A 14,485-nucleotide genomic window follows, 5' to 3' on the forward strand; every position below is an offset into this window, starting at 1 on the left:
AATTGACACCCCTTTCCAGATAGTACTGGTAGACTTGATAAGTGAACTACCACACCATCATCAATTGGTCAATTTTTTTAGTAGCCCATGAAAACAATTCCTTCATAGATAGTGTGGGAATACAGTAGAGACCCGGTTCACGACCGTATTAGAACTCGACATAATCGGATTTCGCCACTAAATTTCCAATAAACTTTGTATCTGTTTTCAACCAAATAACCAGTTTCCGACCCCCAACCGACCATATGATGTTTGTAAACAAAACTGTTTCCGCCAGCTTCTGCCGCTAGTTGGCGTCATCCAGTGCTACCAAATGTAGCATAATTTCATGTTTTTTAGCATAATTTGACCCAAGAATGGAGCTTAGCAGAATAATTTCTTTCACACTTAGGGTTCTAGTACAATTTTAGAATGTATTTTCACTAAAATTTTAAATAAAATGCAGAAAATTCCTCAATTTCATACACAGCTATATTGAATGTATCTTCAAGTGAAATTGCCTCAAAAGCAGCACTAACAAATGAGTTAATTGCTAAGTTTGAACCCAACTAAGGAATGTTAAATTTTTCTTTTGTGAATATAAATAAATACCCACAGTGGCATGACAAACAATCAGTAAAGTGTTAATAATGTCTTTTCTTCATGAGTAAAGAATTACTTTTTTCCTTTTTTAAGTTTTATTTTTTTTGGGGAGGGTCAGTAATCAAAATTTTAATTATGTCTGAAGTGATTTTACACAATTTTCAAGTATTTATTCATTGTGTATGTGATCTATTAAAGAAAAAGTGTTTCAGGTGGCATTATAAGGATCAATTATTAAGTTACGTAGTTTTTCTTCTTGTGTAAGAACTGGTTTTGTTTTGTTTTTACCTTTTTGTTTTTGGTTTTAATTTTTCAAATAAAATTCATAAATAACAAAATGTTGTATTTGAAAGTGAATTTTCACACATTTTCAAGTATTTTATTAAATTGTTGTTTTTGTGCCCTGTTAAAGAAAAATGGTTTCTGAGTGGCATGATAATGATGCAGTAATAAGTAAAACACTTGTTGTTTTTTCTTCACATTTGTATGTGTGATCTTCACACATTTGTCAAATAGTATAATAGTTGATTGCATATCAAATAGTGTACTAGTGATTGCGATGTGATCTATTAAAGAAAAATGGTGTTTTATTACGAGTTTCCTAACATCATCAAATTATTAGTTATATATTGTCTGTTCGTCACTTTTTATCATTTCACCTAATATATAAAGTGTTTTAAATTTCCATTACATCGTTGTTTTAGCTCAAATGTATTAGAGAAATGAGATAATGATAGATTAATAGCATAATTCTGGCACAAAATTGCACCATATTTGGCATAAATTCTTGCTTGGACCGACTAGCATAATTTAGCAAAACGGTGTTAACATTGGTGACGCCACTCAGTGACTCAGCATTGTTTAAAGTGCGCAACTAATGTTTACAAACATTCAACATGTGTCGTTGTTCTTTTTTTGTACACCTTGCGCGCATTCGTTTTGCTTTTTCGGTGGTATCAACGTAGACATATTCTAAAACCATGTGCTCACACTTGAGAACGCGCGTTTCTTTCAGTAGCAATGCAATACGTATTTAAGTGTTAGGTTTGGAGTGAAAGGCAATGTTACGTACGTAGGTTACATGTGCGGTTCGGTAGCGAATGCAATCTTTAAGCTTTGTTAAGCTTTCCGTAAAGAAGAAGTTAGTCATAGTTTATATCAGAGAAGCTACTATGCCATATTAAGTGCGTAGTAATCAAGAATTAAGAAGAATCTTTTTTATGTCGTACTGTAATACGTTAATGTTTACCTGTAAGATTTGGTAGTGAAACCAGTTAATACGTAACATGTTCGGTTCGGGTAGCAACGCAATCTAAGCTTTTAAGCGTGCCCTGGTAAAGAAGAGGTTAGCCTTAGGTTTTAACTCAGAATCCGCTACGGTATACATTAATTATAGAAGTTAAGTAGATTCTTTTATGTCTAATGTAAAAATACGTCATTGTTTACGTGTGAGATTTGGTAGTGAAAACCACTGTCATACGTAACGTGTGCGTTCGGTAGCGAACGCAATCTTAATCTTTGTTAAGCTTGCTGGTAAAGAGGAGTTAGCCTTAGCTTAATCAGAGAAGCGCTATGGTATAGAATAATTATAAGAAATTAAGAAGATTCTTTTAGTCTACTGTAAAAAGACGTCATGTTTACGTATGAGGTCTGGTAGTGACACAGTTTACATATGCAACGCGTGCGCGGTAACGAACGCAATCTGTATGCTTCGTAAAAGCGTCCTCGTAAAAGAGGTTGAGCTTGATATTAAACTCAAGAGATGCTGGTACGTAATGGTATAGTAATTAAAGACATTAAGAAGATTCTTTTACTTATGTGTACGTATATTGTACATGCAGTACCATAATAATTGTCAAAGTCCCAATAAGCTTGAAACCAGCCCTGATATTGGTTACAATTTGCCGTAAAAGACGCACCCTTTTTTTATAAGGACATTTATGAAACAAAATCGTTAGTATCATAACATTACATTTACTGAAAGATAATTTTCAAGCGATTTTGTATACAGTATTGCAGTCGACTCCGTAAAAGATTTACCATAAATTAATATCGAATGTAAATGTTTCTAGGCTTATAGCGAGATATGGTTTCTTTACTACCATAGTCCCGATATAACCACCAGGGCTGCGCTATGGTTTGTTTACATCCTTAAATGCCGACTTACTGTAGGCAAATTTTTGCAAGTTTTTGATAAATATAGATTGGGTTTAATTTTAATAGTTTATTAATTTACTGTAATAATTAGAACTTGCTTTTCAATGCTTTTATTATGTTAGCAACACGTTTTATGCCTACCCACTACACTACATTCTACTTACTATTTACCTAGGTAGCCTATGGAGCTTGGTCAACAATCAGTTGGACACAGGGTAGTTTTCTTTTATACTGTATATTACACATTTAAATTTATAATATACGTTTAACATGATATTTATTTAACTTTTAACTTATTTAGTTGTAATTTACATGTAATGTATTGTATAAAAAGGCAAGGTTAGGTAATAACTGATGGTTCAAGAACGGATTAATCCATTTTCAGTTATTTCTTATGGGAAAACTTGATTCAGTTCTCGAAATAAAAAAAAACGAAATTTCGACGCTCCTTCTGGAACGAATTATCGTCGAGAAATTAAGGCTCTACTGTAGAATCCAACAGATTAAAACTCCCCTCCATCCCAATGATTGAAAGTTTTTTCTATCTTTCCATTTGAAAGGGATGCATGCAGATAAGTTAGGATGATCTCCCAAGGAAGTTTTAAACAGAAGAACTTTCTTGGCCCAAATTGGCAGGAATTTTCAGCTTTGCCATAGCTAGTCAGTGACATCATAAATAATATCTGAATCACAATACAGTATCAACAAAATCTTAGTTTTATTCAATTGTTAAAATAGTGTAAGTTTTGTATATGCTTTTGTTTAAAAAATAGTGAAGATGGTAATTATACTGTTTTCCATCTGTCCATCCACCTTTGGTGTTTTCGCATGGTCAACGACGCGTCCCGGGCTTTAAATAGTTACGCTATGTGTAAGTTTTTGGTAAATAAAAGGATATCTGGGTGTACATTTGCAACTGAAAAGTGTTAATAATTTACAGTATGTGAATTACACCGTTAATATTCGAAATAAGGGTTATTATTATTGTTGAATGTAAGCTGAATGTAACTATCTGAAGCCCGGGACGCAGGGTTACCAGTGTTACCATACGCAACAAACACCACATGCTGGTGGACAGATGATAAAAAAAGAGTATACGTAGTATGTTTCTATTGACAATATTCATATTGACCCAACTCAAAAATTAAGGTAAATTGGTAAAATTTTTAAAATGGCATAATTTCAGGTTTATCCAGGTTCTCCTGCACCTACTGGTGGGTCTGTTATGTGGGGTCAAATGTGGTCTCCTCAGTATCCTGTGATGCCACCATTATCTCCAGCCCATTACATGGTACTTTTTAAATTTAACTTTTTATTGCCAGTGTACTGGCTTTGAAAGTGGACATTTTTGTTGCCCTCATTTACTTTTTGCTATTTTTCAAGTGCTTGCTTTAAGTTTGTCTTGTTTGCGTGCAGTGTATTGCTTATTAGCTTTTAGTAACTTGTAAGTCCATTGGAACCATAATGGGTGAATTAACAATAATTGGTGAATGCACCCTAATAGCACAATATTTTTCCTGTAAGTTTTGCAATTTGCTTGCTTATATTTGTGTTTGATACTATGGTTCCTACCATACCTCTAAGTTGGGGTAATGTGCCTGCTCCACTGTTGCACCATTGGGTACTGCAGCTGGTGCAGCAGCAACATCAACCACTGCTACCCCACCATCACTTACGGGTACCTTGGCACCACCTATTTCAATTCACACGCTTGATGAACTCTCCAAACAGGTGATTTTATTTTTTGTTTCCATGTTTTAATTTTTTTTTTTCTTTCCACAACAAACCCACTTCTTGTGATTGTCTACATTTTTTTTCTTTTAACAGAGGAAACTTAACTGACAGGTAATGTAGAGTCCGTAGTTTGCGTCCGCGTTCCTTCTACCACTTTCCAGGTATTAAAAAGTAGGTATTCTGGTGGATGAGAAAGGAATGATAAATGATTTAATCACATTCACTTTCATTGTTTATTCTATTATTATTATCATACTAATCTTAATCACATATCTTCACTGTCTTTGCCTATTCTTATTACTCACTACTATTACATAATCTCTTGAGTACCTAAGACTAACCAGATTTGGTGATTGCGTATGATGGGATGGTTGTGTTTAAAAAGTATTTTGCTTGTTTTGATGGTTAATGTTTTAACTTGTGTAACTTGTTATTGCTGTTTTCATAAGTCCCTGGTATATCCTGTCTCCACACTTGCCTACATTAAACAGGTGGTTAGAGCATTAACCCTCTGGTCAACAGGTGGATCAGTAGACTCGTAATAACTGTGTTAAACAGAGATGCATCTTGGTAATAGTGTCCTAGAATTTTCAAACTTTCCTGCAAGGCTTAGGTTACTTCCTTTTCCCATTTAGTTTCATACTTCTTTTGTTGTTTTGTTTCAACAAAGGAATAGCTCATTTTTTTTTATAAACATTCAGAGAACCTTAAGTGAATATGTATTCACAGCAATAAGAGTTTTGGTGTTGTGATCACTGTTCTTGGCAGTTTCAGAAGTTCCCATCCTTTTTATCCACTCTCTGAAAGACAAAACTTTTAGCTAGATTAGCTTTTTGAGATAAACAATTTTGTTTGGTGTTTGCTATTCCCACCTTCCTGTTTGGAAGAGCTATCCATTACTGTTGTAAGGCTAGTTGTTTCCTCTGTAGTGAGCGCTGAAGGTTTTTTGCCAACTTTAGAATTTTAGATTTAGAATAAAATGCTTGCTTGCTTCTTCATTTGGATTACTACTAAATTTGCAGTTATGTGCTGTTTTGCTCATATATTGCTAAATGTTTGTGCTTGATTAACCCTTTTACGCCGATTGGACGTATTAAACGTTGAGTCAAAATGTCTCCTGTATGCTGATTGGACGTATTATACGTCGACTCGGTTTTTTTAAAAATTCGGTGGGGAAAAATACTTGCAGGCCTACCAGCTGAAAACTTGAATCACGCGCCTTGGGGGATGCTGGGAGTTCAGGATCAAGCGTTGTTTTGTTTACAATCGTTACGCAGGCGCACAAGCGCGAATTTCTTTATCGCACTAAAAAGTATCAGTGACACATCTCGGAAATTATTTCATCACTTTGACATAATTTTTGCACCATTTTAAATTATCTGTTACATGGAGTATTATATATGAAAATGTGCGCAATTTCATGTAGAATACAACAAAAAAGTACTCATGATTGTAGCTTTTATCAGTTTGAAACATATTTTCATATAAAATAATGATAAGTGCCAAAATTTCAACCTTCGGTCAACTTTTGACTCTATCGAAAAATGGTCGAAAAACGCAATTGTAAGCTAAAACACTTTTATTCTAGTAATATTCAATCATTTGCCTTCATTTTGCAACAAATTGGACGTCTCTAGCACAATATTTCGATTTATGGTGAATTTATGAAAAAAAAATTTCCTTACGTTCGTGCTGTAAATCTTCCGAAAAAATCAGATTTTTTCGTGCGATTGTCAAAATGTTTGCACCATTTAAAATTAGCTGTTACATAAAGTTTAATATATGAAAAATGTGCACGATTTCATGTAGAATACAACAAAAAATTATTAAAAATGATTGAAGGTTGTAGCTTTTCTCTTTTTCGAAATATTTGCATATAAATCACGATAAATAGAAAAAAAACCACGTTCAGTCAACTTTGACTACCGAAATAGTTGAAAAACGCAATTGTAAGCTAAAACTCTTACAATCTAGTAATATAGTATAGTCATTTATCTTCATTTTGAAACAAATTCGAAGTGACTTGCACAATATTTAGATTTACCGTGAATTTAAAAAAAAAAAACTTTCTTTCCCTCCGCGCACTGATTTGCGGCCGAAAATCTCCAAAATGCGTACATCGCATTATCCTAATATTTACTCCTTTTCATATTAGCCGTTTTTTATAGAGTTTCATATATGAAAATGTGCGCAATTGAAGGTTTTAGCTTTTCTCATTTCTGAAATATTTGCATAAAATATATATATATATTATATATATATACATATATATATATATATGATATATATATATATATATATGTATATATATAATATATATAGTATATATTTAATAATGTATATATATGTATATATATATGTATATATCATTATATATATGTATGTATGTATATAATATATGGTATAGATATATAGTATATATATATATATATATATATAGTATATATATTATATATATGTGTATATATATGTTATATATATATATATATATTATATTCTATATATTATGTGTATATAATAGTATATATATATATATGTATATAAGTATATATATTATATCTATATATATATATATATATGTATATATATATAAATATATGTATATATATAGTAGTATATATCATATTATATATATTATATATATATGTATAGTATATATATATATATATATATATATCTATATATATCTATAGATGTATATTAGTATATATGATATATTATATGATATATATATATATATATATATATATATATGTTCTGTATTTATTATAATATATATATCTCCGTATATCTATATATATATATGATATATATCTCTCTATACATACATATATATACTATTATCTATCTATATTTATTTCTTATATTTATGTATATATATACATTAGATCCTATATAGTATATTCATATTATAATATATATATATAATATAAAAAAATATATATATATCTATATATATATATATATATATATATATATATATATATATATACTATCTTATATACATATATATATATATATATCTATATATATCCATATATATATAATATATATATATCAGTATATATAAATATATATATATATTTATATATGTATATATGTATAGTATATGTATGTAATATGTAGATATATATATATATATATATATTTACTCACATACATATCATACTGTACATATATACTATAAATTAAAAAAACTCCATACATACATACATCCATTACATCATACTTACATACATTCCAAATACATACATACATATCTACATATAGACATATATATCATCAGTACAGACATTCGGTCAACTTTAACTCTTCTGAAATGGTCAAAATCTGCAATTCTAATCTAAAACTCTTACAATATCGTAATATTCTATCATTTTTCTTCATTTTGAAACAAATTGAAAGTCTCTAGAACAATATTTAGATTTACGGTGAATTTTTGAAAAAAAAAAAAAAAAAAAATTTTAAGTCCGCATGTTACGAATTCGTGCATCATTTTGTGATATTTTTTCTGTGTTGCTTTGATTGTTTTACAATATATTATATATCAAAATGATTGCAATTTAGTGTACAATACAACGAAAAAGAAGTAACTCTTTAGCTTTAACCGTTTTTCGCACAGCGTGATTTGAATACAATTGTATGAATTTTTTTTTTCGATACCATATAGCGCATTATTTACATATGATAATGATATTTTTTTCATTTCTGATGGTTGCATACTAAACTTCGGGCAATGACAAAAAAAGGTGCCAAAAATGAACTCTCAATCTTCAAAACTAAGCTCGCTGTGATTTTTTGAAAAAATTATTTTTTCCGCTTCCGCGCTCACTCCATATGCGCCCCGGCATACGGGAGAGGTTTTGATTTTTAGGGCTTCGGTGTAAGAGGGTTAATTTAAAGTAAGCTTCAATTTTTGGTTTAGTTGTATTTTCTGTATGCCTGGCAAAGAGTTTTGTGTTTGTCATTTTTTTTTATTCACGAATTTGGATGTTTGGGGTATTCTAAATAGTCCTTGGTGTTATTGTTTTGCTTCGTGAAACTGTCAGTGGTTGTCTGTTATTAACATGAATTTGAGGGATTTTTGTGGTAATCAGGTCCAGAACTGTTGATTTGCATTTACCTTCAACTGCTGTGAATGGGATGGTCAATTTTTCACATTTCTCCGAGTAAGTATCATAGCCATGTTATTGATCATTCTAAAAAGTAATCCTAAAGTATTTTTCTGCTTCCCATAATTAAGAAAAAGTTTTTCCAGTGACTTCCGAGTTTCACAAGATTCCCTTACAGTGCCAGACCCTTGCACTGGTCCTAGTACATAATCTTACATGCCTTGTGTGCACAACTTAACACAGGAGAAATGAGGAGGTATTAGAGTTGTAGTATTGTACATGCACCATACTTTCTTTTATAGCGTGTTGTGATGCTCTCTCTCTCTCTCTCTCTCTCTCTCTCTCTCTCTCTCTCTCGTCTCTCTCTCTCTCTCTCTCCTCTCTCTCTCTCTCTCTTCTCTCTCTCTTCTCTCTCTGGTAAAGTGCTCAGGCTGCAGGTCTGTGTGTGAGTGCTTTTTTCTCATTTCTCCCAGCTTGTAGTAGCATTTAGTCTTATGTCTTTAAGGGACCCCATTCACGCTCGGTCTTATCCCCAGTCACATCGAATGGGAAGAGCGTCAAAAGAAGTGACACTGCCACTGACGTTACGACCCGGTCTGCGTAAATTGCTCACTTGTTTCTTGGACGTTATAGTGTGATGACTGAGGTACTCAACAGTGAACTGGAAGCTATGGCAATTTGTGCTATATGCATCAAATTGAAGAACCATACTAAGAATAGAAAGAGATGTTGGACAAAAGACTGGTTGCTTAAAAGAAAAGTTTTCTCTTGCATCCCTTGTATATGAACTCCGATGTCATCCAGGTGATTGGTACAATTATTTGAGGATGGAAGAGGATAAATTTAGGGAATTGCTGATATTAGTAACACCTTATATAAAGAAATCAGACATTTGTATGAGGCAGTCTGTGCCGATAGACTTACTGCCACACTATGGTATTTAGAGATGGGGAGCTTTTATGAGGGCTGAAAGTTCAGTGTGGTGATATCTCCTAGAAAAAAAAGTCACAGGAAAGTCACATTTATGGTGACTGGTAATAAGGTCACAATACTTCTTGGGAGTCATTATCTTGGATATTTGCTGTCTTTTTTTTTATGGTAATCCCCAACGGGCTTGTACTAAACACATTTGCAAAGGTGGATACATGGATTCATACCAAGTTAAAATTTACCCTCTGGGTTCACTATGAAAGATTAAAGTGACCTTTTTTTTTTTTTTTTTTTTTTTTTTCCCTCCCTGTGACATTTTTCCTGTGACACTTTTCTGCAACATTTTTATCTGGATTCGAAATATCATCCCAGAAAGCACTTTTAATTTTTTTTGGTGGCAGTGTCGCATGTAGCATCTGGATATCCAACCTTTAGCTTGTTTATTGAAATATCGTAACAGATATTTTCCCAGTTTCTGAATTACATTTGGACTTCATATTCATAAGCATGTGATTTATATAAAGCAATCCGGTTAGTCCAAAGAGACTTTTTAACCCATACCTCTGCCAGAATTAAAGAATTTCCTAAGTAGTGTCGCAGACGACACCTATCACTGAAATGATAAATACAGGTCTGTGTCTAAGTAACCTCCATTCATTCACTCAGACGTATTTCAAACATAATACAACCGTGTCTCACAATGAATGTGCTATTTATACCTCATTTTAAAGAAGTCACTACAAATTATCCGAGACTGTCTGATCCGACTAAAAACAACCACATTCACACAGTCGTCCAATGCTCCACCCACTTTTCTGCAAGTCTGAATCCGAGCATGAATGGGTTCCCTAATACGTCTTCAGGAGTATACAGGTAATCTTGTGGAACAACAGAGCAAGACATTCTGTCTCTAGAGATGTAGTTGAGGCGACCGTGGAGGCTGAAGTACACCATGCTGGCTTCAGCTCTTAGAAATAATGTCTGTGATTGGCAGAAGTGAGTGAAATTCTTCGGTATGCTTTCCTATCAAGAGGTCAGCAAGACCCCTGTGTAACAAGAAAGGACCGCAAATGACATATGTGTACTTGGAAAGTATTTTCCATGTAATTAAGAGGGCTTAGGTAGCAGTCATCTTGTCTCAACTGAACCAACTATGATGGCAAGAAGACCCTGGCTAAGGGTGGGTGTAGGGTTTGTGGCATCACCCTTTCAATCTCGCATTTGCAGTGGGGGTTTTGTCCTCTGGAGTTCTTGAAGGTCATGAGACATGTTGAGGGTTGATTAGAGAAAGGTTATACCTGTTGTCAAAACCCCCCACTCACTCACTCGCCAGTAAAGTTCTCTTTGTATCCAAGATATTTGGTTCCGAAGATAATGTGAGAATGAAGGGGAAGCTGGCTGTTGAGGTGACAAATGACTTCCCAGGGTTCCACAGTCAACTTCAACTTCAAAGTTTATAGGATGGTTTGCTATCATTGATAAAAGTTAGTGTTATAGTCTCATACACAAGTAGGGATGCAGACTTGAATAAATTCTAATTTCATTGAGAAGGAAGAGACTTTAGTTTCAGTTGTCTTGAAAATTTTATACCAAATTAAAACAGGTTGATGGTTTTTATTAAACCAAAAGTGTCATAAAATTTTTATATTTGAACAAAAAGGTCACACTTGTTGACCCGTTATGTGCACTGATTATGTTAGTAGTTCAGACACAAGGGATTTTGGAGACTAAATCAGCAGCAAATGTAAAGTCTTGCAAGTGTATCTGTTGAGGAAATTTTACCTATCATGATTGTAGCTTATCAAGGTAATTTAAAAAAAAAACTAACTTTGGTAAATTTCAATATTTTTAAAGAAAGTCAAAACTATCCCTGTTAGAGTAAGTATTTTAACTCTGGTCAGAAAGGATTACCTAATAGTGGTAACTATACTCTGGTTTTTTCCATCATACTCAGGTTTTTTCCATCAGTCCACCAGCTTGTGGTGTTTGCGTATGGTAACACTGCGTCCCCGGCTCAAGATAGTTACATTCGGCTTACATTCAACAATAATAACAATATCCTATTTTGAATATTAAGTGTAATTCGCATACAGTAAATTATTAAATCACTTTAAAGTTGCAAATGTACACCAAGATATCCTTTTACTTACCTAAAACTTACACATAGCGTAACTATCTAAAGCCCAGGATGCAGTGTTACCATACGCAAACACCACAGGCGGGTGGACAGATGGAAAAAACAGAGTATAGTCTTAGAGTTGTTTTTTTTACATTGCTGTAGTATCCAGGAAGTAAGTGTGATAAGACACTGGAAGTGTTGACTAGATGACGTATTCTTTCATGGAACTTTGGAAACATTTGTAGCATTTTTGTCTTAGATGCTGGATAGATTGGGAAATTGAATGAACTAGGCACAAAACTCTGGAGTCATGTGTTAGAATGAAGCAGCAATGCAAGAAAGCGTATCTTAGATTGATAAAAAGATCAGGTGTATGATTGTACATAGTTCACCTATTTATCATCATTCAGCAGTAGATGACATTGGTGACCAATATGGATTAAATCAATCCAGTATTTACTTTTTCATTCCTCAAAAAAATTTTAAAAGCAAAATGGAGCAAGTATTTTAGATTGATAAAAAGCAGAGGGTCATAGTGAAACTCCACTTGTATTGCTTGAAATCCATCACAATGACATACCATTTGGGGTTTAACAAAATTTCTTGAAGATAACATCCTCTTGGGAATAGACATTTAGAAGAATTTAACAAAAGTTCTTGAAGATAACATCCTCTTTAGAAGAAATGAAAGCTGCGACCTTAATTTAATGAAGAGAGTTTTGAACTACTTTTGTGTTAACTATACTGGAATGGGCTAGAAGTTTAGATATTTTCATTATCTAATATTGTGAATTAATCTTTTTACTAAATTGTATTTTGATGTGAGTAGTGTGTGTTTTGTTGAAGTACAAAGAATATTTTGCTAAAAGTTGGTGTTGCATTGTTTTTAGATCGTATTGAGTTTTGAATAAGTACGTACTAACAATTAGGAAGTTTCATGTCCTTTATTTTAAGAGCAGAAAAACCGTTTTCATTTTTCTCGTTTACCAATAGACGTGTTAAACCATGGACATTCACTCCATAGTAATATGGCTTATAGAAAATTGGGATTTATGTAGTAATAAATGATTGTGAGAGACTTTTATACCGATATAAATAACAATTTGTTGGCAAAGTTTTAGAGCAGTTGCAGAATAATTAAAAGTACATTTAACATTAAAAATGTTTTTAGAGCAGTTGCAGAATAAATAAAAGTACATTTAACATTAAAAATGTTTTTTAACTTTCAGGATGTCAAGGAAGTTGAATATGCAGCACCTCCAAGTGCTAGTGAGTTGCCATCTCCTGAACTGTTTACACACATTACCACAGAAGATATGGCTAACAATGTACCTCTTCGTGATAATCGGCTTCAGGTATATTTTTAAGAAATTTTAGCTAATTTAATTTGAATGTTCTGCTTAGTGTAAACAAAGCTTCTACAATTTTAATTAGGAGATGAATGTAGATACTTTTTCAGGGTGTGACTAACCCTTTGTGTGGAGATGATGATGACACTTGGTCCAGCTGCACCAGTGATCCAGGCAAAGCATCTAGTAGCTCTACGCCTTCTGCTCCAAAGTTGCGAACAAAGAGGCGCCTTGCTGCTCAGTTTGCTTCTAATTAAGATTTTCATAATTTTATAGGTATAGTGGAGGAACTAAAGATGGGTTTTTTTGTATGTTCAGTACTATTGTATTAATGTTATTTGATATATAGTCTCTATTAAATGACTAATTGTAAATTTATTGTAATCTTTGTTGACACTTCATAAGAATATTTAAGTTAAATTAAGTTTTTTTTGAGTAAGTTTTTGGATCTGTTAAATCTAGTCTTTGTTGACTTGAGTGGCTAATTGTTTGACAGTCCCAAAATCATTTTCTATTTAATGTTGCACATTAGGGGCTATTTGTAAAGTATGAAGTTTGTTTTATTGTGGGAGGTTGTGTAATTGGCATTTTTTCAGAAACCTTGTATTCAAGAACTAAATGGTGATTTGATACATTTTCTTATTGAGCATTCTGACTTTTGACTTTTATACAGTATTGTCAGATTAAACTTTTATGAAGACAACCTATTTTAGAAGTGGTCATGAAGTTGTGAACTTTGTGTCGCTGGAAATTTGAAATTTTTTTCAAATAAACTTTTTCAAATGAACTTATTTAAATTCAACATTACATTGTAATGGTTATTTATTCAGTGACAGTTTGATGAAATTTTAAGTTTCCATATTTATATGAATAGTTGTGTATTTCTGTTGAAATTGTTGATAACCTTAACATAGAAATTGGTGTGTTTTGTGCAGTCATTTATTTTCATTGTGAAGTTAAATGTTTTTGTTTAAAACTTTTTATACAGTAGTTTGAGTGAAATTTCTGCCATAAATTGAAGCTGGAAATTTCCTGTTGTACTTGTCAGTTTTGTCAAGAGATAACAGTATTCTTTATTGTTGGGTATGTTGGTCTGTTATTGATCCTTACCCTTATTGATTGGGATAAAATTCATCTTGTTTTCCCTCGGGAGTTGGAATAAAGTACAGAAGAGAAGTTTTAGGCCTATCACTAGCCTTGTACTTGCCATTAATCTTATTTCATGGATCCAGAATGGAATGAAAGATCATTTTTGTTCATTTTATTTAATAGCTCACCCATGTAGGATGTTGGAAAACTACTCCTGCATGCCATTGAACATTATGTACTATGTATTTGTACAGATTTTGGGGGGGGGAGGGGGGCAAAGCTGATCTGATTCTTATATAGTTACTTTCCTAGGTGACTTGCCCCTTGAATAATACATACTGTTTTATTGTTGACAGGAACTTTTGAGAATGCTGGGATTATATATACATCTTTTTCTTTTATTTCTTTAGTTT

At 32.6% G+C, this 14,485-nt stretch overlaps 1 protein-coding gene across 3 annotated transcripts; it reads left to right on the plus strand.

Annotated features, from left to right (window-relative positions):
* Positions 1-3,906: 3,906 nt before the first annotated feature.
* Positions 3,907-14,159, plus strand: LOC135206677 (uncharacterized). 3 transcript variants are annotated; one of them, XM_064238067.1, is made up of 3 exons: positions 3,907-4,030; positions 12,864-12,989; positions 13,094-14,159. In XM_064238067.1, exons 1-3 carry the CDS (start codon positions 3,965-3,967, stop codon positions 13,238-13,240), a joined length of 339 nt encoding a protein of 112 aa, XP_064094137.1. In that variant the 5' UTR covers positions 3,907-3,964; the 3' UTR covers positions 13,241-14,159. The 3 variants fall into 3 exon arrangements, 1 of the variants encoding a protein (XP_064094137.1); XR_010312812.1 differs by lacking the exon at positions 3,907-4,030 and adding an exon at positions 4,307-4,470 and having other exon boundaries at positions 13,094-13,103; XR_010312811.1 differs by lacking the exons at positions 3,907-4,030; positions 13,094-14,159 and adding an exon at positions 4,307-4,470 and having other exon boundaries at positions 12,864-12,998.
* The last annotated feature ends 326 nt before the right edge of the window (positions 14,160-14,485 follow it).

This window comes from Macrobrachium nipponense, chromosome 31, assembly GCF_015104395.2.
Source record: "Macrobrachium nipponense isolate FS-2020 chromosome 31, ASM1510439v2, whole genome shotgun sequence".
Classification (NCBI taxonomy): Eukaryota; Metazoa; Arthropoda; class Malacostraca; order Decapoda; family Palaemonidae; genus Macrobrachium; species Macrobrachium nipponense.

Coding starts and splice junctions, on each gene's coding strand:
- LOC135206677 (XM_064238067.1), top strand. CDS start 3,965: ATGTGGGGTCAAATGTGGTCTCCTCAGTATCCTGTGATGCCACCATTA. Junction 4,031..12,863: donor TATCTCCAGCCCATTACATG/GTACTTTTTAAA, acceptor TTTAACTTTCAG/GATGTCAAGGAAGTTGAATA. Junction 12,990..13,093: donor TTCGTGATAATCGGCTTCAG/GTATATTTTTAA, acceptor ATACTTTTTCAG/GGTGTGACTAACCCTTTGTG.